Here is a 22,274-nt window from a genome sequence, read left to right as displayed (position 1 = left end):
CACAGAACCCACTTTCTGGGGCTGCTCGAAGATCTGACGAGTCGGTGCAGGTCAAGAGGTTAGGACGCAGTCAGTGCTCGTTAGAGGTCGACACCCCCCGCCTGGAGGACTCTACTTCCTCATGGGGCCCCTGAGCTTCTTGTGGCGTCACACGCACGGCTGCCCAGAGGCCCCTCTGGATGGCGGGCTGCAGCCTGGCCTGGGAATCGGCGTGCTCTGACCCCACGTGTGCCCCCAACTTCCTCTACGACCGGGTCCTGGCCGCTCGGTCACCGCTGCCCCCAGGGGCCCAGCTCTGGGAACAGGGCGCCGCTCTCTCCAGGCGCCGAGCGCAGCTGCGTGCTGTGCCGTCCTGTGTGTGGCTCAGTCTTGATAAAGGCCCAGTGATTAACTGCTGGTTCACTGATGTGACCAGGTCTCTCTGCCCGGGGGTCCGAGCCCGCAGAGGCGGCTGGGGGCCAGCACAGTGCAGCCCCGTCAGAGCCTCAGCAAAGCCTGGCCCATGGGAAGGGCCTGTAGATGTGAGATCTCACTATTATGGGGGAGGGGTAGGGTCAGAAATTGTCTTTTCTCCTCCTTTCTTCCCTCTCCCCCTTCATCCCCCCAAAGGTCAGAAGGGTAAGGCCCTGCAGGGTCAGTTGGCAGGGGCAGGCCAGATGGGGCACACGCTTGAGTTCACGGTCATGTTCGTGCTGCTCTTCCTCTGACGAGGATGGGGCTGGGACCAGGGCTGTGGCGGCGGCTGGTCCCCCCTCTCTGGCCACCGTTGAGAAGGACCTTGGCATTTGGCTTAGCCTCTCCCAGAGCCACACCTGACCATCGGCGGCCCTGACCAGCCCGGCCCCGCAGGTCCCCTGGGTAGCTGCTAAAAGGCACCTCTATGAAGCCTGGAGGCTCTCCCTGCTGTTGGGCTCAGCAGCCTGGGCAGCGCGGGTCCCATGGGAGCTGGGACTCAGGATCCAGCCTGGGTCTCAGCGGAGGGGTCACCTCTCTGCACAGTGGTCAGCAGGGGCAGTCCTGGGGCCCCGTTTCCTCGAGTCCCCCCCTTCCCCGGCCCTTAGGGCGGACTTACCCAGGCCCAGGTTGGCGATGGTCTTGAGGTCTGTGAAGCTGCTGGCCTCAAGAGAGTGGCCTGCGGCAGCCTCAGCGTGAAGGCAGTAAATCTCTGTGGGGAACAAGAGGGTCAAGGTCATGTCTGGGAGGGACCTGTGTGTCCATTTCCACCCCCACAGCCCCGCACCCGGAGCCCATAGAGGAGAAACCCCAGCAGCCCGCTGGCTGCTGGGGCCGCCACCAGACGGGAAATCCCTGGGGTGGAGGGCACCGCCCCGAGGCTGACGGAGCATCCAGGCAGGTCCCAGGCCCCGGGCCAGCACGATGGACCCTGAGAAGTGGGAGACCCCCCATGGGAGTGGGGAGGGGGCACAGCTTCCCCCACGTTTCCTGCCTGGGAGCCCAGGGAGCTGCCCGGGAAGCCTCTACGCTGAGTAAAGCCAGCGACCCACCCCTCTCTGCCCTCTGACCCTCACTGCTCCACACTGAGAGGGGCAGCGAGCAAGCACACAGTCTGGCTTCTCCAGTGAGCACCCAGACATCCCCCAGTGAGCACACAGTCTGGCTTCTCCAGTGAGCAACCAGACATCCCTCAGTGAGCACACAGTCAGGCTTCTCCAGTGAGCGCACAGTCAGACATCCCCGACAACGCATAGTCAGACAGCTCAATCTGCTGCCTTTGGTCTGAACGGGGAAGGATTCAGGGATTTCCCCAGAGATCTCCTGGCAGGGACTCAGACACTCTCCCCCTTTACTGTGCAGACAGGGAAACTGAGGCCCAGAGAGGAAAAGGAATATGCCCAGGCCATGCAACAGGCTGAAGGCAGAGTGTGCTAAGCCCTGGGCCTCCTGAGTTCTCGCCCAGGGCTGTTTCAAGGGGCCGGAAGGGGAGGGGCCTCAGGATGGACGGTCCCAATTCTACACCTCAGCCTGGCATTCAAGGCCCATCACAGCCTGACCCTGACCCCCCCACTTTCCAGCTCTATCCACCTTCTCCCCAAACCCCAATTCCAACCCTGAGGGTAGGCATTAATACCTTTATGTTAAATAATTAATTTGGCATTGACTCCCCTAGGGGAGCTACTAAAAATGCATATTCCAGATCCACTCCCAGGGGTGCCGAGGGTCAGGTCTGGGGGTGGGCCAGGAGCCCACATTTTTAACAGCTCCTGAGGGGATCCTGATGGACACCGCCTTGGGTGGGAATCACGTCCCCCAAAGCAAGGGGGGGGGCGGCAATAAAAATAAAAGTTAAGTAGCTCTCCTTAGGTATGCATGTCTAGACTGCCTTATCAACTACTAAGACCGCTGAAAAGCATTCACGAAGAGAAAATTTCAAAATGAGATTTTTAGAACAAGTGTCCTAACCTCGCCCCCCACACACTCTGGTGGGTCAGCTTGTGCACCTCCTAGGGCAGTGATGGCGAACCTTTTGAGCTCGGCGTGTCAGCATTTTGAAAAACCCTAACTTAACTCTGGTGCCGTGTCACATATAGAAATTTTTTGATCTTTGCAACCATAGTAAAACAAAGACTTATATTTTTGATATTTATTTTATATATTTAAATGCCATTTAACAAAGAAAAATCAACCAAAAAAATGAGTTCGCGTGTCACCTCTGACACGCCTGTGATAGGTTCGCTATCACTGTCCTAGGGCACCAACGCCCCTCCCTGGAGGCCTCTGTTCTAGCTGATGTTTTTCAAACTTTTTGGATTGTGACTGTCAGCAAGAAACACACCTGGCATCATGGTACAGTGTGTACACATACACACACACCCCTAAAAGAAGTGTAGCATGAGACTTAGTCCAGCCACATGAGACACACTCTGGTATTTTCTAGTCTAGTTTAATTTTTCATTTAAAAAACAGCCAGTCGTGCCCTGGCCGGTGTGGCTCAGTTGGTTGAACTTTGCAGGTCAGGGCACATGCCCAGATTGGGGGCTTGATCCCCAGTAGGGGGCGTGTGGGAGGTGGACAATCAATGTTTCTCACATCGATGTTTCTCTCTCTCTCATCAATAAAAACATATATATTTTTGAAAGAGCCAGTCATGATCCATCAATTGATTTGACGACCCCTCTGGGTGTCTTCTGACATCACCAACCAATCCACCAACACTAGGGGGGGTGTCCCTCAAGGTAATGCAGTTCTGACAGTACCTGCCTGGAGTTAGTGCAGACCCCACAGGTTAAGGACACGGTCCCCCCACTCTGCCCCCCGTCTGGGTGCCCTCTGCGAATCCCAGGCCACCTGGACTTCCGACCGGCTAGAAACCAGGGGCTCCCGTGACCCCGTCCCAGGCTCGACAATTTGCTGGAACGGCTCTCAGAACTTGGGGAAACACTTCACTTACGTTTACCGGTTTGTTATAAAGGAACAGCCCGATGGAAGAGGTGCACCGCCAGGGGGTAGGGGGAGGGGCAGGGAGCGTCCACACCTCCCTGGACCCAACGCCCTCCCAGCACCTGGGAGTCCATCTGGGAGGTGGGTGGGTGGGGCTGAGAGCTCCGGCCCTCTCGCCGCCAGGGGTTCTGGGGGTCAGCCCCATCCTGAGGTGATCTGGGGCCCCCACCTGTGTCAGCTCAGAACAAACTCAGGAGTGGTTGACAGGGGCTCATGGTGAATCATAAAAGCCACCCCACCACTCGGGAGACCCCAGGGCTCCAGGAGCTGTGCCAGGGAGCTGGACAAAGAGCACATCTTTCTGTTCTTTCCACGCCTCCCCCTGGCTGTGGTCCCAGGTGGGAAAGCACCACACACCACGTACATTATCGCACTCACTCCTAGGCACAGGCTAGTTTCTCCTCCCCCTGAGGGCCTGGGCACCTCGCTAGGTGCTGGGCAATTTGGGGGTGACCTGGGGAGCACTTCTAAGATGTCAGACCCGGCCTAGGAGAACAATATCTGAACCCCCTAGATGCCCACGGCACCCTGAGCTCCATCTCCACACACATCCTGGGTGACTTGTGGTTTTGAAATCGACCACTATAGAGGGAAGAGCATGAATTCATTTTCGTGACTTTTTTTTTTTTTAGAGAGAGAGAGAAAGACAGAAAAAAGCCAGCCTGAACTTTAGAATCCACGGGCCCAGCTTGAACCCTGGCTGCATTCGCTGCGGGGTGTCGTTTCCATTTCCCGTGTGACAGGGGGGCACGATGCCTGCTAACGGGGTCGTTTTGTGAATCCAACGAGCTGGGGCATAGGTTCCGCACGGCCCCCCGACCGGGACCGGAGGCTGCGCCTGTGTTACCTCCTCCTCCTGGGAGCGCAGGCCACGGACACCTCTCAGGGCCTCGCCCTGCTCACCGGGTGGCTCCTGGCTGAGGGGGCAGGGGCCCCAGCTCCAGGCAGTGATAACAGCTCTTTCTTCAAAGGCCGCGAGGCCCTGCCGGCCTCTTCCTCCAGGTGGCAGGAAGATGGCAGCTTAGTCACAACCCTTGGAGCCTGGACACCTCCTCGAGAGGGCAGGCCCAGGGGCGCCTCCCTTCCTTCCTCATTTCGGTTCACTGCACCCTCTTCACGTGGCTACAGACTCCTGCCCAGGGTGTGCAGAGGACCAGACCTCATGGACCCTGTAGCAAGGATGTCAAACTCGCGGCTGGCGGGCCGCATGCCCTGGTGGCCGGCTGCGAGTTTGACATGCTTGCTAGGGCTCAGCCGAGACCTGCCGCGTAGTAACTGCTTCAGACGTGGTCACGTGTGTTCACCTCCTGCTGCTCTGGATAGGAGCTCTGGCATCTCCCCCGCAGCCCCTGCTCCCCCACTCCTTCCTACAGGGGCTGCCCCAGCCCTCGGGTTCCCCCATACAACAGTCCCTGAAAACAGAACCAGAGCACCTACTGGGTGTGGGGCAGCGTGCTGTCTCTATCCCATTCCCCCTCCAGCATCTCTCTCATGAGCATTATTCCCACACGGAGTTGAGACTCAGAAAGATGAAGTAACCAGCTCAAGTGCTGGGCTCTGCGACTGCCATCATTCATTCTTTCACTCATTCATCAAAGCACCTGGAATGTGCCAAGCCTTCCACTAAGGTGAGAACGTCTCAGCACAGGAAAGGCCTGTCTCCCGCAGAGACTGACACGTCATCGTTCACAAAGGGCAGGACCTCTGAGGCTTTGCCTTGTGGGCCTGGAGGGACACACTAGGTCAGTGGTCGGCAAACTGCGGCCCCTTGAGTGTGGCTCTTCCACAAAATACCACATACAGTGCGACTGAAACTTCGTGGCCACACTCAAGGGGCCAAAGAGCTGCATGTGGCTCATGAGCCGCAGTTTGCCAACCACTGCGCTAGGTCATCGGAATTATTGCAGGATGTGCGTAGCAGCCCTTGGAGCTTTATCTAATTACTAGAGGCCCAGTGCATGAAATTCATGCACCGGTGGGGTCCCTAGCGGCTGCCAGCTGCCATCCGGGACCTTCCTTCGTTCCGCGCTGCCCCATGGTGGTCAGCACAGTCATAGCAAGTGATCGAACTCCCGGTTGGTGGAACTCCAGAGGGGACACTTTGCATATTAGGCTTTTATATATACAGATTTTTGTTGTTGTTAATCCTCAGCCAAGGATATTTTTCCCATTGATTTTTAGAGAGAGTAGAAGGGAGGGAGGGCGGGGGGGGGGGAGAGAGAGAGAGAAAGAGAGAGAGAGAGGGAGAGAGAGAGAGAGAGAGAGAGAGAGAGAGAAAGAGAGAAACATTGATATGAAAGAGATATCTATTGGTTGCCTCCCACACATGCCAGACTCGGGGGCTGGGGATCAAACTTGCAACCCAGGTATGTGCAACCACGACTGGGAATCGGTGCGTGGACCAATGCTCTAACCACTGAGCACCCCCGCCAGGGCGCTTTATCTATTTTGCATCTCCACTCTGCCATTTAACAGCTGTGTGACCTGGAGCAAGTTACTCCTCTCAGTCTTAGTTTTCTCATCTATAAAATGGGAATAACCAGAGCATGGCCTCGTGTATTGTTTGCAAGATTGACAAGGATGTCGGTTGTCAGAGCTCAGTGCTGGGCACCAGGAAAGCTCTCAGCAGGCAGCAGCTCTTAGCAGCTGTCAGTACCAGCACCAGCGTTTCTGCCCATCGGGGCCCCGGAGGGTCCTGGCAGGTGGCAGGTGGCAGGTGGTGTTCTGGGCAAGGATGGCGTCTTTGAAGGAGGGAGAAGTGGGCCTGGAGCTCCGGATCCCGAGACGTCCTACCCAGCCTCTAGCCAGTTTTAGCCAAGACACGGTAGCTTAAGCCAGCGGCTTCTGACACCCAAACGTATTTTTAAATTCTTGTTGACCTGCAACCAGTTCTGAATAAATAGAGCAGCTCTGAGGGTGGTTACCAGACACCCGCTCCACCCTGCAGCTGCTCAACAATCACAAGCTCCCTCCCGCGGAGGGCACCAGCCCTTCCTGCCGCCCCTACAGGAAGTTCTTCTTCTAACCCTAACGGGGTGCACCAGGTCCACCCAGGACCCCCAGCTGCCCTGGAGGCCGGAACAGGGGATGCTAAGGTGACAGGCAGTGAGCCGGGGAGCAGGTGGTGGTGAGGAGGGGTCCTTACTGGCAGATCTAAGGAAGCACCACCCTCCAGGGTTACCAGGGCAAAGCCGGGGACTGTCCCCCTCCTCTGCATCCTGTGGGCTGCACCCTTCCCTCTGGGGGCTTCCCTGGGACTCCCCGCCCTCACCCAGCGTTGCATGGCCATCTGTTGCCACCAGACGCCCTCCCGTGGGGCCAGGGGTACTCACCTACTGACACAGTAGAACGCGATCAGTCTGAAGATGTCCTCAAACACAAGAACCGAGCCTTCCAGGTACAATACTGAGGAGAGATGACAGAGGCCCGGATGAGTGTCCCGGTCAGAGGGAGGGAGGGTCCTGGGGGCGGGGAGGTGTCTTTCGAGTTCATTATTGCAGGGCCTGGCCTGCTGGGGCCACATGTTCATTGGCTGCCCTCGGGACCACAGGGGAGTGAGAAAGGAACTTCTGTGGCAGCAATGTTCAACCTTTCTCATCTCCCGGCATACAGACTAATTACAGAAATTCTGCAGCACACCGAAAGTATGTATTTTTTTGCCTATCTGACAAACAAAAGGTATGCGATGGATTCCTTCACACCAGACGGCTATTGTTGTATTGGCTGTTGTCATTTTTTGATTTGTCAAACTAGGGGGGGAAAGAAGTCGGTGCCCCTGACTAAACAGTCAGGTATTGCGTGTCTTAAAAATTCTTGCAGCACACCAGTTGAAAATCACTGTTCTATGGTGTTAATCCACTGAGATTTGGGGTGGTGATTACCTGAACGAATACACATCATTTTGGGCACAATAACACAGAAGCCTCCAGAATGAAAGCAGAGTGAAACGTTTAACTGATCAGGGTCATCTCAACCTGGCAATTCTGAGGGCGGAGGGGACAGCGGGAGAAAGCCGTCCAGTTCTGTGTTGGCCTCCGGGAGGTTCATCGGTCCAGGGCGCTGACCTGGGGCCACTGGCCTTCCACCCAAGAGGACCTGGTAGGACCTCACTTGACATGCCTGATGTTTTCCAGCTCTGACAAGGGAGAGGGACCAAGGCATTTGCCCAAGATCCCACCCCAGGGTGGGTGTGGCTCCTTGGAGAGATTGGGTGCCAGGATGTGGCATGAGTGCCCAAAGCTGGGGGTGCAGTGACCAGAGGATGTGGCACAATGCCACACCCTGCTTTGGACGGCAGGCAAGGGCCCCGGGACGCTGAGTGGATGCTCCCCAGCGCTCTTGGCGCCCTCCACACCCACGACTCCTGACTCTCACTCAGGACTCATTTGCCCAACAGAGGGGCTCCCTGTGCTGGGGACCCCCCACTGCACTGTCTAGGGCATCAGAAGGGACGAGAAACATGTGTGCATCACCCCTCACTGCCAATTTCCTGAGGGCCTTCCAGCAGCTGTGTGATGGAGGGAAGGCAGGTCCCGGTCCCAGGCCGGGCTCTGACCCTGGGACCAACAGGGTGACTCTGGGTACGTCCCTTCCCTTCCCAGCACTGCAGTTCTTCCACCCTCTGACCCTGAACCCCCTGTGCATCCAGGTGACACTGGCCGGCGGCCCGTTTTCATAGCCTAGGACAGCGTTCCTTGCACTGGTGGTCTGCGAGGTGGTTCTGGGTGACACATGGACCAACACGGGCTGTTCTAATAGCTTCAGCTTTATATTTGCCTTCTTCCCATGTTCTAAACAGTTAACATGCTTTTTAAAAAACGTTTGCATTCATCATCTATTTATGGCAAAGAGGTTATGGTTTCCCATTAGGACAGACATAAGAAGGTTAAAAGGAAGTTTAAAGAAAGACATGCAGGAGGTGATAGCATGGGAGGTGCTCTGAAGACGCCTACAAATGACTGGAGTCTGAGAAATACTCCATGGAGCCGGCACCCTCTGTGAAGTGATGGGGCGGGGCAGCCCACAGCGCCATCTGGTGCTGGCATTGGGTACTTTGCCTACTCGCTGCAGCGCTGGCCAAGGGAGCCCGGTGCCCAAAGACCTGCAGCCACAAGAGCTAGAAACCATTCCACCTGTAAAAGGAGACCATGAAGCAGGAGCCCCTCACAGCAGGGGGTGGTGGTGACGCATGCAGAAAGCCCCGCCTCCTACGCAGCTTTCCTTCGCTGTGGGGACCTGGTCTGACCTTGGCCGACACAGATGAAACCTTTGAGACGAAGCAGGCACCCCCTCTCGGGCCTGCTGGCACTGTACATAAAGCCGCACTTCTTTCAGACGTCTTCCCGACCGTCTGCGTGCTGGCCAGGTCCTCGAGGGCAGGGACAGGGCGCAATCACTTTTGTAGCGGAGGACAGAGCACCAGTCGCCTTCCTACTGTTAAAGCTGTCGAGTTTCAAAATCACAAGCAAGGGTCAAGGCTCTCGTTTGTTTCCTGTGACCTCTTCTGCCCCAGCTCCAGCCCCAGCCAGCTGCCCACGTCGGCCCGGTCCTGACGGTGGGAACTGCTTCCCCTCACCCCGAGGCCCCCGGGAGCCCCTGCGCGCCAGGGCCAGGCTGGGCCCCAGGGTGAGCCTCTCCCAGCTTCCAGCAGAGTCGCCTGAAATGGGTAAACTTATGGTACAGGATGCATGACAGGAATACGTCTCAATAAAGCCATTATTAAACCAAGAAAAACGCTCGCCGGGTGGACAATTTCACTGCCCGCAGTAAGGTTTTCTAGGATTTTTATAATGAGCATCTATGAGTTCTGTAAGCAGAGAAACTGCCAGGATTCTCGACCTGTTTCTCTAATTTCCTAGAGCCAACTGGCTTCCGGCGTCCTCTCAGCTCCTGCTGCTATAGAACCGCTCACAGCCCTGCAGGGCACAGCTGACAGGCCCATCCACCCACTATGTACCCCTAACACACGCCCCTGCCCCCCAGCCAGCTTCTAAAGAGCCTTGGGCGCGTCCAGCACCCACTCTGCCCTGGGCAGCAGCTCATGCAGGGACCCGGCCAGCGGCTCCTCCCAGTAAAGATGCCAGTGCTGGTGGCCACCTTTGAAAAGCACGGGCAGCAACCCCTCCACTGTGTGCAGCCCCAGGGTCCCTCAGTGGAAACCCTGGTGGGAACACGCCAGACCCTCTCTAGCCATTTCTCTTTCAAAGGGTGAGGAGAGAATGGGTACCAGCCAGCAGCACCCAGCGTGTCCCGAGGTGACCACAGGCGACAACAGCAGAACTCTGCTTCCGCTTAGAGGAAAGGAAAGCTTTCATCTATGACTCCCCGGTCAAGGCTGAGTGGGGACAGGGTGCAGATGCCAGGCCCACGCACGCTGGAATGGCTCCCAGCATTCACAACCCCAGTTGAATGAGATATGCACAGCCTGACTGGCGTGGCTCAGTGGCTGAGTGTTGACCTATGAACCAGGAGGTCATGGTTCAATTTCTGCTCAGGGCATATGCCTGGGTTGTGGGCTCGGCCCCCAATGGAGGGCATGCAGGAGGCAGCCAATCAATGATTCTCTCTCATCATTGATGTTTTATCTCTCTCTCCCTCTCCCTTTCTCTCGGAAATCAATAAAAATATATTTAGAAAAAGAGAGATATCCACATAGAATGGAAAGCTAGTAGATCTTTAAAAAAAAGGGGGGGGGGAAATTCCATTTAATCACTCAATCGTCCAAATGAACTGCCAAGGACAGGAGCTGCGTGTGTATCTTCTGTTCCTCACGGTTGCCCAGACCCAGGCACGGTGCTGAGCATGGTGCCGGCTCTCCGATGCTTATTTAATGATTTATTTACAAAGTCTTTTATTTGAAAATACTTAGAAGAGTCATAAGAAGCTGCAGAGATGTACAGGGAGGTCCTGGGCACCCTTCACCCAATTTTACATGGGTGCATGTGTGTGTGCGTGTGTGTGCGTGTGCGTGTGCGTGCTGGTACCGTGCTATGAATTGCATCCCGTGTGTAGCTGTCTGAAATCACCACCACAACCGAGATATGTCACTGTACCATCACTGCAGGGCTCCCTGTGCTCCCCGCTTAGAGCCACAGACACTCTCCGCTCACCCCGGACCCCCGGCAACCTCCAATCTGTTCTCCATCTCTATGGTGATGTTATTTCACGAATGTCTTAGAAGTGGAGTCACACAGTATCCAGCCTTGACACTGGCTTTCTTCACTCAGCATGAGTTCCTCGAGGGTCCTCCAGGTCGCTGGCTGAACCCATCGCCCGTTCCTCTTTAGTGCTGAGTCAGCGCCCATGGTTTGGATGGAGCATTCTTTGCTTGACTAGTCACCCGCTGAAGGACATCTGGGGAGTTTCCAGTTTTGAGTTATTATGCACAGAGCTTCTATGGACATTTGTGTACAAGTGTCTGCATGAAAATATGCTTTCTGGGCGACATCTGTAATACTGTCAGTAATAAAAAATATATTTAAAAAGGAAATAGACTTTCCTTTCTCTGGGATCTATGCCCAGGAGTGCTATTGCTAGGTCATACGGTAAGTCCATCAAAGGAACCGCCAGACTGCTCTCCTGAGTGGCCGGCAATGCACGCAGGGTCCAGCGTCTCCCGTGCCTGCGGATTCGTTGTCGCTGTTCTTTATTGTAGCCATTCCAGTCGGTGTAGAGTGGCATCTCAAGATGGTTTTGATTTGCATTTCTCTGATTTGGATTTTTGGAAACAAAGATGTTGACCTTCTTTTCATGTGGTTATTTGTTATCTGTATATCTACCCTCTGGTGAAGTGTCTATATATATCGTTTGCCAATTTTCTAATTGGGTATTTTTTTAATGTTGAGGTTTTTTTAAAATCACTTCATTAAGATATTCACATACCATACAATTCACCAATTTAAAGTGCACAATCAATAATCAATGGTCTTACCATATTCACAGAGTTGTGCAACCATCACCACAATCAATTGTAGAACACGTTCACCATCCCAAAAGGAAACCCTGGATGTGTGTGTCCTCGGCTTAGTCATTTTATTTATCTTTTTGTGCTTCGATTTTCTCATCTTTAAATGGTGACAACAATCGTATTTTCATCATAGGTTCTTGTTGAGGCAAATTAATGGAAAGCATTTAACCTAGTATATAGTTGAATCCACTTTTTGACAACTAGTCAAAAAGTGGATGAAATCTGTATACAAGTTTTTATGTAGGCATATGTTTTCATTTCTCTTGGATATATATTAGGAGAGGCATTGCTGGGTCATCTGGCAACTACATGTTTAAGAACGACCAAACTGGAGGACCTCAACAGCATAAAAATGGAAAAGAACCAGTTGGAAATGAAGGATACACCAACTGAAATAAAGAATAATTTACAGGTAATCAGCAGTAGAGTAGGTGAAGCCGAGAATCAAATAATCAATTTGGAATATGTGGAAGCAAAAACACCCAAACAGAACACCCCCCCCCCCAAAAAAAAGCGGGGGGAGGATAGTGTAAGGAGCCTCTGGGACAACTTCAAGTGAACCAACATTCAAATCACGAGAGTGCTGGAAGGAGGAGAGAGAGAACAAGACATTGAAAACCTATTTGAAAAAATTATAACGAAAAACTTCCCTAACTTGGTGAAGGAAATAGACATATAAGTCCAGAAGCTCAAAGAGTCCCAAAGAAGATGAACTCAAAGAGGCCCACACCAAGACACAACACAATTAAAATGTAAAAGGTTAAAGACAAAGATAGACCTTAAAAGCAGCAAGAGGAAAGTAGTTCATTACCTACAAGGGAGTGGCCATAGGACTGTCAGCTGATTTCTCAAAAGAATCTTTGCAGGCCAGAAGGGAGTGGCAAGAAATATTCAAAATGGTGAAAAGCAAGGACCTACAACCAAGATTACTCTATCTTGTGAAGCTCTCATTTAGAATTGATGGACATATAGAGCTTCCAAAATAGACCAAAGAAAAAAAAAGCTACAGGAGTTCATCACTACCAACCCAGTATTACATGAAATGTTAAAGAGTCTTCTTTAAGAAGAAGAAGATAAAAAATATGAACAATAAAATGTCAACAAATACATATCTATCAACAATTGAATTTAAAAAACAAAATGAACAAGCAGAACAGAAACAAATGCATAGATACAGAGAACTTTCTGTTGGTTGGTGGATGGGAGGGGTGTTGGGGAGAAATGCAAAAAAGGCAAAGGGATTAAGAAGTACAAATTGGTTGTTACAGAATAGTTGTGGGGTGTAAAGCACAGCATGGGGAACACAATCAATAATATTCTAATAACTAGGTGTGGTGCTGCATGGGTGTGGGATTTATTGGGGTGATCACTTAGTAAGTTATGCAATGTCTGGTCACTGGGGTGTACGCCTGAAACTAATATAATGATGCATGTAAACTGTAATTGAAAATAAAAAATAATTAAATTTGCAAACCCCCCCCCCAAAAAAAACCCTACCAATTACTAAACTGTTTTCAAAGTTACTACTTCACTTTGTTTCCACGAGCAATGTCTGAGGGTTCCAATTCCTCCACATCCTTGTCAACACTTGTCTTTTCTAGGGCAGCCTTCCCTGTGGGCGGGAGGTGATAGCTCTCGGTGGTTTTGCTTTGCATTTGCCTAATTATTAGTGATGTTGAATGTCTTTGCATGTGCTAACAGGCCATTTGTGTATAGTCTTTGGAGATAAGTTTATTCAGATCCTTTCCCCACTTTAAATTGGGTTACTTGTCTTTAATGTTGAGTTTTGAGAGTTTTTGTTCTAAGACAAGGCCTTTGTCAGTTGTGCGATTTGCAAATATTTTCTTCTCCCAGTCTGTAATTTGCCTTTTCATACTTTTCATAAGGTCTTTCAAACATCTATTTTTAAGAATGAAAAAGAAAAAAAAGGCCCTGGCTGGGTGGCTGGGTCGGTTAGAATGTCATTCCATACACCAAAAGGTTGCAGGTTCGATTCCCAGTCAGGGCACATACCTAGGTTATGGGTTCAATCCCTGGCTGGGGCACATATGGGAGGCAACCAATCAATGTTTCTTTCTTTTTTTTCTAATCCTCACCCGAGGATATTTTCCCATTGATTTTTAGAGAGAGTGGAAGGTAGGGGGAGAGACAGAGAGAAACGTCGATGTGACAGAGACACATGAATTGGTTGCTGCCTGCATGTGCCCTGACTAGGGCAAGGGATCGAGCTTGCAACCAAGGTATTGTGCCCTTGACCATAATTGAACGCAGGACCCTTTAGTTCACAGGTCAATACTCTTTCCATTGAACCAAACCGGCTAGGGCTGATTGATATTTCTTACATTGAAGTTTCTCTCTCTCAAATCAATAAAACATATCCTTAGGTGAGGATTTAAAAAAAAAAAAGGATGAAAAAATAAATGCTGTCCAAGTTTGTTTGCAAAATAGTAAGCACTCAACTGGTGTTGTATAACTGATTGCCAGGGGTATCTCCAACCTGTTATAATTAACAGTCACCTCTTATTTGTAGCTGGCAGCATCTATTGTTATAATTACTGCTTAATGGGCCTGTAGCCAGTTATTACCATAATCTAGGCCAAAGTCCCTCTGCAATCTTGACACTGTTAATTCCCTTAACAGCACTTTCTTCATGGATGGTGCAAAGGTAAACTGGAGACAGGCCTGGTTTTAATGACCACAAACTCCCAGGGACTGAGGCGAGTGAATGTGACAAATGAAAACCTTTCCACATCACGTTCACGCTGAGCAGAGAATGGGTCAGCCTTGCCTTCGCTGAAATGAAAGACGAACGTTTCTTCACCTGAGTCTGACCCTCGGCTTCGAGGAGGAACAGATCCGTACACAAAAACGTGGAATGAGGCTACACCTTGCCAAGGGTCACTAAGATGGCCACGTGAACGCTGACTGAGAAACATAAGCCCAGTCGTTCCTGTTAGCAGGTGGCCTTGTTAACCCCAGAGATGAAACACGGCAGTTGTTCATAAATCTCCAGTTTTGAGCCCCCTTGGAAGGGCTGGGTCAGAGTTACTCTTTAGCTAAAACATTTTCATTGTGTTATCACTCACTGACAAATATTTATCCTTTTCATGGTCTGTAGAAAGAAAGGGGAAATGGACATAGAAAGTGAGAGGAAGCCTCGCAGTTTGAAGGGTGACAGGGAACTTGCCAACAGCCTGGCCGCAGGACTGTCTGAATGCCTTCCTGAGGGCCGGAGATTCAAACAGCTGGCTCACTCGCTTTTTAAAAAATATATTTTTATTGATTTCAGAGAGGAAGGGAGAGGGAGAGAGAGAGATAGAAACATCAATGATGAGAGAGAATCATTGATTGGCTGCCTCCTGCATGCCCCCTACTGGGGATTGAGCCTGCAACCTGGGCATGTGCCCTGACCGGGAATCCAACCGTGACCTCATAGATCGATGCTCAACCACTGAGCCACGCCGGCTGGGCCTGCTCACACTCTTTTCATGATTGAAAATGTGCTTGGTGGGGGTGGGAGAGGCATGAATTGATTTCATCTAAGAGGAAACCTGGCATGTAACGAGGCCTCAACATGCCCATTTACGGAGTGAGCATTGGGTGGGTGAGAACTGCCCCAGGAGGACCGTGTCCACAGAGGGTCCCAGGAAGGACCCCATGTGGGCAGTCAGAGGGCTCACCTTTGGAGAGAAAAGGCCATCACGCCTGGCTGGCGGGGGTTGGGGGAGTGAGGGGGGATTTGGTGGGTCCCGGAAGTGGCCCTGAGCCAAAGCCTTATGTGACACTGCCGAGCCCACCCCCCTGAAACCTGGCACCCAGAATGGGCTGGAAGACTGAGCCTACTGGATTCCGACCCGTCTCTGTACAAGGGGTACTAGCTGACCACGCTGGGTCCCTGCCAGGAGATGCCAGGAGCGCAGACAGGAGGCCAGGGAGTGGTTCCCAGCTGGGAGCAGGAGGGAGGGGCACCTGCAGACAGGAGACAGGCAGGGCCCGACCGGCTTGGAAGGTCACAGCGGCCTTTTTCTGCGCAGGACCCACTGCTGCCCGGCAACACCACAGTTGCCATGGGAACTACACCTGGACAGTCTGTGGCTGGGATGGAAGGAGGACTGTCTCTACTACCATCAGGCCTCGCCAAAGGCCCCACGTTCTGCAACAGATGAAAACTACTTCCCCTGTTCCCAGGAGTAAAGTGAGGAGACCAGTAGTCTCTCCGGAGCCCGACCCCGGGACCCCGTAGTTCCAGGCCCCCGGTCCCCCCTCCGGCTCCCACCTGCTTGGCGATGCTGCTGCAGTGCGGCTGCCCCACCCAGGGGCCTGAAGGAGGTGCTGCTAGACTCGGGCTTCGGCCATCGCTGGTTCCCACCCACGGCAGACGGTGCCAGGAGACACGAGAAACCCACGGGCCCCACGCCGGGCAGCAGGTCTCCTGTGTTCTCTGGGCAGCCACACAAGGACCGGCACACGGACTTGTTCCTGCTCCGGGCAAAGCCCAAGCTGGACAGGACTGACCAGGGGCGGCTGCCGGCTCCGCCCATCACATGCCCTGAGATCAAAGACCTGGACTCTGCCACCTGCTTCCTCTGCCTGCAGGTGAGGATAAGGGTGACCGAGGCCCTCTGGCCCCTCCACCTCCTTGCGCAGAGGCTCTGAGTGAAAAGATAACCGAGGTCTGGAAGGGCTGGGGCGGGGGGTAAAGGGCAGGGGGCGAGTTAGGGTTCAGGGAGCGGGGAGAGAACGCCGACTTGAAAATGTGCTGGGATCAGCCCCCTCTCTCCCGGGCTGTCACTGACGGACAGGCCAGGTGGGCACCTGGGCCCCTGCCTCCCTGGCCGGCCCTGCAGCCCTCACTGTGCTACCAGCCTGCGGAGCCTATTTCTGTAAAGGCCCGCCCCCCTCCAGCCCTGAAGTCCCGCCCCCTGCCCGTCTCCTCCACCAACCACAGGCCCCGGGGCGGGACCAGCTGCAGGACCTCCTGTGCAGGTGGGAAAGGCACAGGGAGGACCTGGCCGCCCTGGTCAGGGGTCCAAGCAGGGAGCCGCTTTTAGTGCTGCCAGCGCCCTGTTGCAGGTTTGGCCAAGGAGCAGAGGGGTGCCTCCTGGTCCAGAGGACGGCTGCCCGGCACGGAAACGCACAACCTGACAAGTGGAACCCCAGCTGGGTGTCACCCCGCACTCAGCTCCCCTCCCAGGCTCTCTGGGCAGCATGGCTGTGCAGCCGTCCACGGCAGCCCTGGGCATGAGTCATGGCCATCGTTGCCGGCCGTGGTTGGCATGAAGCGCAGTCGCCTCTTGATTACATCTTAAAAATCTCAGGATGCCCTAACCGGTTTGGCTCAGTGGATAGAGCGTCGGCCTGCGGACTCAAGGGTCCCAGGTTCGATTCCGGTCAAGGGCATGTACCTTGGTTGCGGGCACATCACCAGTAGGGGGCGTGCAGGAGGCAGCCGATCGATGTTTCTCTCTCATCGATGTTTCTAACTCTCTATTCCTCTTCTTTCCTCTCTGTAAAAAATCAATAAAATATATTTTTTAAAAAATCTCAGGATGAAAAAGGCAGCAATGGCTTTTTGCTGAGTTCCGTGCCACACTCCGAGTTTGCTCAGACTGGAGACCCAACCACACCCAAATGCCCCTCCCAGTGGACGGGAAACCACCGAAAGCAGAACCAAAGAGCCCGAGAGACCCCTGTGGTCCAGCCTCCCCCACTGCACAGATGGGGAAACTGAGGCGCAGAGAAGGTGTGTCATCGTGCGGTGAGAGAGTGTGAGTCTGGGCGCTTCCCAGAGTTTGACCCTGGTCTCTCTGGAATCTAGATTCCGACTGCTGTATTCCCGTCCTCCCAGCTCCCCAGCATGGGCTCTGAGCCTCTTGATGAATAGTGGTGGGTTATTGTTGTCAAGCTTTAATAACAACACTAATAGCAATCATAATATCACCTGCCATTTATCATGTCTACTGTGTACCAGTCTCTATATTTCAAATCATCCATTATCCTCAACTACAGGCAAGGAAATGGAGGCTCAGATAGGTTAAGTAACTGGCCCTAGACCCACAGTCATGGCCGGGGGATGGCCTTTGATCAGGAGAGGAGGTGTGGGGTGTGGGGTGAAGGAGACAGGCAGGGCATGGGATGAAGGGAGGGAGTCCCCGTGCCTCACCCTGGGTTGCTCTCATCCTGTCCCTGCCTCACTGTTTGGCTAAAAGAGACGCCTCCCATCTTCCCACACATCTCCCCCGTCACTGGGCAGGCCCCATGCTCCCCTCGGAGAAGCCCCCCTGGGCAGAACTCCCGGGCCCTCTCTCAGGCCCCGGCGCTGGGCTCATCCCACCAGAGAGCATGACTCACCCCATCCCAATGCGCTCACAGGCCCACCGATGGCCCTGAATGAAGCTCTCGGAGAGCAGGGGCCAGGCCTGCCTTCTTCCCACCATCCCAGGACCTGCCTGGACCACACCACACGCCTCACGGCCTCGGTGCTGTCGCAAGCACCGGTCTGACCCCAGGTTGGCAGTCACGTCTGCAGCAGCTGCCACCACCCTGTCCCAGCTGTCATGAAAGCCTCTCTCTCTCTCTCTCTCTCTCTCTCTCTCTCTCTCTCCCTCTCCCTCTCCCTCTTCCTCTCCCTCTCCCTCTCTCCCCGCTTCCATATTTAGCGATGCAGAGATGAGGACTGAGTCCGGGAACAGGACAGAATAAACTGCTACAAGCAGACAGGACTCTGCCTGGGAACTATTTATAGGTCCGATGCCAAACAGAAGGGGAGGTTTTAGACAGATGTGTGAATTGCCAAGTGTCAGGAGAGACTAAATAAAACGCAAGGAGACAGGGAGGTGTTGGGAGAAGAACCTGGGGAGGGCGGAGGAGGAGACGCCGAGCAGGGGCCTGCCATTCATCCCCACCCGCCAGGCCGGTCCTATGGGGGCACTGAACTACCCACAGGGAACTGACAGCCAGTCCCTCCGCTCACACTGCAGGGCGAGGAGGTGCCTTTGCCTGTACTGTCATGAAGAAGCACTTTGCTCTCTCGGGAGCAGAAACAGGAAAGGGAGGTGGCCCAGGGCACCTCCTGATGGTGAGAACAGCTCTGAGTGCCCCAGGAGGACCCATCGAGCCTGCATGGCTCTGTGGTTGAGCATCCACCTAGGAACCAGGAGATCACGGTTCGATTCCCGGTCAGGGCACATGCCCAGGGTTGCGGGCTCGATCCCCCGTGTGGGGCGTGTAGGAGGCAGCCAATCAATGATTCTCTTATCATGGATGCTTCTATCTCTCTCTTCCTCGCCCTTGCTCTCTGAAATCAATAAAAATATATTAAAAAAAGAAAAACCCAGAATTGGGTTCCATAATAACCCAGAAAACAACCCACCTTCAATGTCAGGATCTTACAAAGTTTGTCCCACCCCAGGGTCTGGGAACTTCGATCTGAGGTCTAGAAGCAAGTAACCTCCACTTACGAGCTGTGAGACAGACAGGTTAAGTGGCTTTCTATCCGTCACAGAGCTGGGGAGCAATGATGCCAGGACGTGACCGTGAGCAAGCCTGACTCCGCGGTCCATGCTCTCACCCAGCACACAGGCTGCCGTTCTCTAGGCCCTGCCGTCCAGTGGAAATACGACGAGGGCTCCACGTGCAATGTTCAGTGTTCTCACAGTCACATCAGAAACAGTAAACAGAAAATAGGTGACATTAGTCTCCATCCTATATTCTATTTAACCCGAGATATCCAAAATATTATCACTTCAACGAACCATAAACATAATGAGGCGCTTCATGTTCCTTTTCTCACACTCAGTGTTCAAATCTGGTGTTTTTTACACTAACAGCAACCTCCATTCAGACTCACCACATCACAAGGGTTCCACAGCCCCATGCGGCGCGTGGCTGCCACATTGGGCGGCAGAGCCCTGAGTGATGCTCTCATCCAGGAGCACATTTGCCCCCAGGGCAGAGCTGGGAGTGTGGAGATATTTTAGGTTGTCACATCTGGGGGAGAGGGTGACACTAGTGGGCAGAGGCCAGGGATGCCACAGTGCGCAGGACAGCCGCCACAGCACAGGATGGCCCACCCCACACGCCAGGCGCCGAGTTTCAGAAGCCCCCGCGGAGCTCAGCCGGGAGGCTCTTCTGCTCCTCGTGGCACTGACTCGGTCGCTGGGTGGTATTCAGGTGGGGGCTGTTCTAGTCCACAGGGTCCAGAGCCTTCACCTGGCGCCTTGGCAGGACAGCAGAAGCCTAGCCTCAGCCGGGCCCCCTTGGGACTCCCTCCCTCTCCCTATAGTGTTGGAGCCTCTCCCGGTGGTCGCTCCATCACTGGACTTCTTACATGGCCACTCAGGCTCCCAGAGTCCAAGCAGAGGCTGCCAGTTCTCCTAAAAGGTGCACACAGACCTGGCGTAGTATCATTTCACCTTATTCCATTGGCCATAGCAGTCCCAGGCCACCCAGATTCAAGGGGAGGGGCCACAGCCTCCAGCTCCTGATGGGAAGAGTGTCAGTGAAAGTATAGCCACCTTTATCTGCCACAGGATAGTGTTTCTATCTAGGACTCAAATGTCATCCCATGATTTCTCTGGGGGCCTACACTACACCTGTCATACCTCTCCCTGATTCAAGTTATTTCATGTTTCTGCAAAGATACAGCCCCCCTTTTCCTAAAGATATACCTTTTCAGGTAAAAATTATAATAACATAGGAATACCTACATCATCTCTACACACTCATCACGCTTTAGTTTGCAAAACGCTCACCCATACGTCACCTCCCAATGGTTCCATAAGGTGGGCATTACTGTCCACTGTACAGACGAGGAAGCAGCAGTGGGTGCTGGGACATGGTTAGCAACAGGCTCTCCAGAGAGAAAGCCCCGATTTGCAGCATTTGTCAATTTCCATAATGGAAATACTCCTGCCAGGCTGACGGGGGGAGAGAGGGGCACAATGAACTCTCACGGGCAGGAACGAGCCAGCTCCGGGATGCCACCAAAGCCACAGCTCAGAGACAAGTCCACTTTGAGATGGTCCTTAAGAGCCAGAACCATCACCCTTTTCGACAGCATGGAAGGACCTGGAGACTACTATGCTAAGCGAAATAAGCCAGTTAGAGAAAGACAAACATCACATGATCTCACTTAAATGTGGAATCTAATCAACCAAATAAACTGATAAACGGAATAGGTCCAGAGGCATGGATGCATGGAACAGAATAACAGAGATCAGTGGGGAGGGGAGTGGAAGAGATTCACCAAAGATCATATATGCATATATGCATAACCCATGGACGCAGACAATAGTGGGGGAAGACCGGGGTGGGCGGGGGTTGTGTGGTGGTGGGAAAAAGGGGAGGATGGGGGGACATCTGTAATACTGACGACGACAACAACAGCAAGAGAGCCAGAATCATTAAGAGACCTGAAGCTCAGGTGACCTCACTGACTCTCAAGACCGCCCCCCCCCCCCACCTGTTGAAGCCATCCAGTCCCTGTCTGCCACCTCTCTGTCCAGCTCTGGTTCTTTGCAATGCACATCGAGCCCTGGGGTGTAATCTTAGCTTAGGCCTCTGATGCTAGGGTAAGTCTGGAGTTCTTCGGTGTATTTGATCACTGCTCTACCTCCCTCTCTGGCGTCCTCCACTTCCCCTGACTTGGAGAGCCACGTGCATACGGACCATACGGACCATGCAAGACCAGCTAAGAAAGCACCTGGCCCAGGTGAAAGTGGAGTTAACAGCCCCGGTTCAACCCCAGTTCCCTCCTTGGGCACAATTTCCTCAGCTAAAATGGGGGTCCTGGCACCTACTTCCTAGGGCTGTGGTGAGGACCAGAGGGACGGATTCTATGGAAGCCACCCGTGCCTGGTACACAGTGGGTCCCCAATAACTGGGGAAGGCTGGATAGAATGGCATGGGTAAGGCCTAGTTATTGGGGAACTGGGTCTGCTCTGGGGGCTGCTCAGGGCAGCCTGGGCTGGCAACAACGACTACATTAAAGGAACATCCCAGCAGGGGAAGTTTTGCCTGGCAAGTTCCCTAAAAATTTCCACTGTGCAAACCAAGGCCAAGACAGCAACAAGCACAACAAAAGGTATGTAACAGGATCAGGACTGCTGATCAAAGCAGCACAGACTAATCATTGATTCTCAACAGATAAGGACACAAAGGACAGATGGACACAAAGAGCTGCAAAGATACCAGTCCATTTCTACAGAACTTTCCAGAAGGCCTCACCTCTGACTGCTTCTTTAAGTAGTTTGGGCAGAAAGGAGAAGTTGATGGGACAGGCATAATAACAGGACTTCCCAGGAGGCCGGGTGGGCTCCCTGGGCACTGAGCATCCTGTATTTTCCTTGGCGGTGGCGAGGCTTTATAATCCAGGTGCCTGGGTCAAGTAAATGAAGAACAGCACCTTCTCTGTGTGGGCCTTTATCCTTCCAAGGCATTTTTTTATTATATTAGTTTCAGGTGTACACCCAGTGATTAGACATAACACACTAAGCGGTAAATCTCATACCCACCTGACACCATACATAGTTTTCAGGATATTATTGACTATGTTCCCTGTGCTGTACTTTACATCCCCATGACTGTTCTGTAACTACCAATTTGTACTTCTTAATCCCTTCACCATTTTCACCGCCCCTCCCCCACTGACCCCCTTCCCATCTGGCAACCATCAAAATGTTCTCTGTATCTATGAGTCTGTTTCTGTTCTGCTTGTTCATTTATTTTGTTTTTTAGATTCAATTGTTGATAGATATGTATTTATTGCCATTTTATTGTTCATATTTTTTAATCTTTTTTTTCTTCTTAAAGAAAACCCTTTAACATTTCATGTAATACTGGTCTGATG

General features: G+C 53.0%; 1 protein-coding gene across 1 annotated transcript in view; it reads right to left on the bottom strand.

Moving 5' to 3' along the window:
- RIN3 (Ras and Rab interactor 3) overlaps nt 1–22,274 on the bottom strand; it is a 76,219-nt gene that overhangs the window by 36,792 nt on the left and 17,153 nt on the right. Inside the window, 3 exon segments of the mRNA XM_006100536.2 lie at nt 1,073–1,124; nt 1,127–1,163; nt 6,792–6,864. Coding sequence (XP_006100598.1) covers nt 1,073–1,124; nt 1,127–1,163; nt 6,792–6,864 — 162 coding nt within the window.

Source organism: Myotis lucifugus, unplaced genomic scaffold (assembly GCF_000147115.1).
Source record: "Myotis lucifugus unplaced genomic scaffold, Myoluc2.0 scaffold_316, whole genome shotgun sequence".
Lineage (NCBI taxonomy): Eukaryota > Metazoa > Chordata > Mammalia > Chiroptera > Vespertilionidae > Myotis > Myotis lucifugus.
Note: the sequence above shows the minus strand (reverse complement) of the source record. Positions and strands in the feature narration are given on the sequence as shown.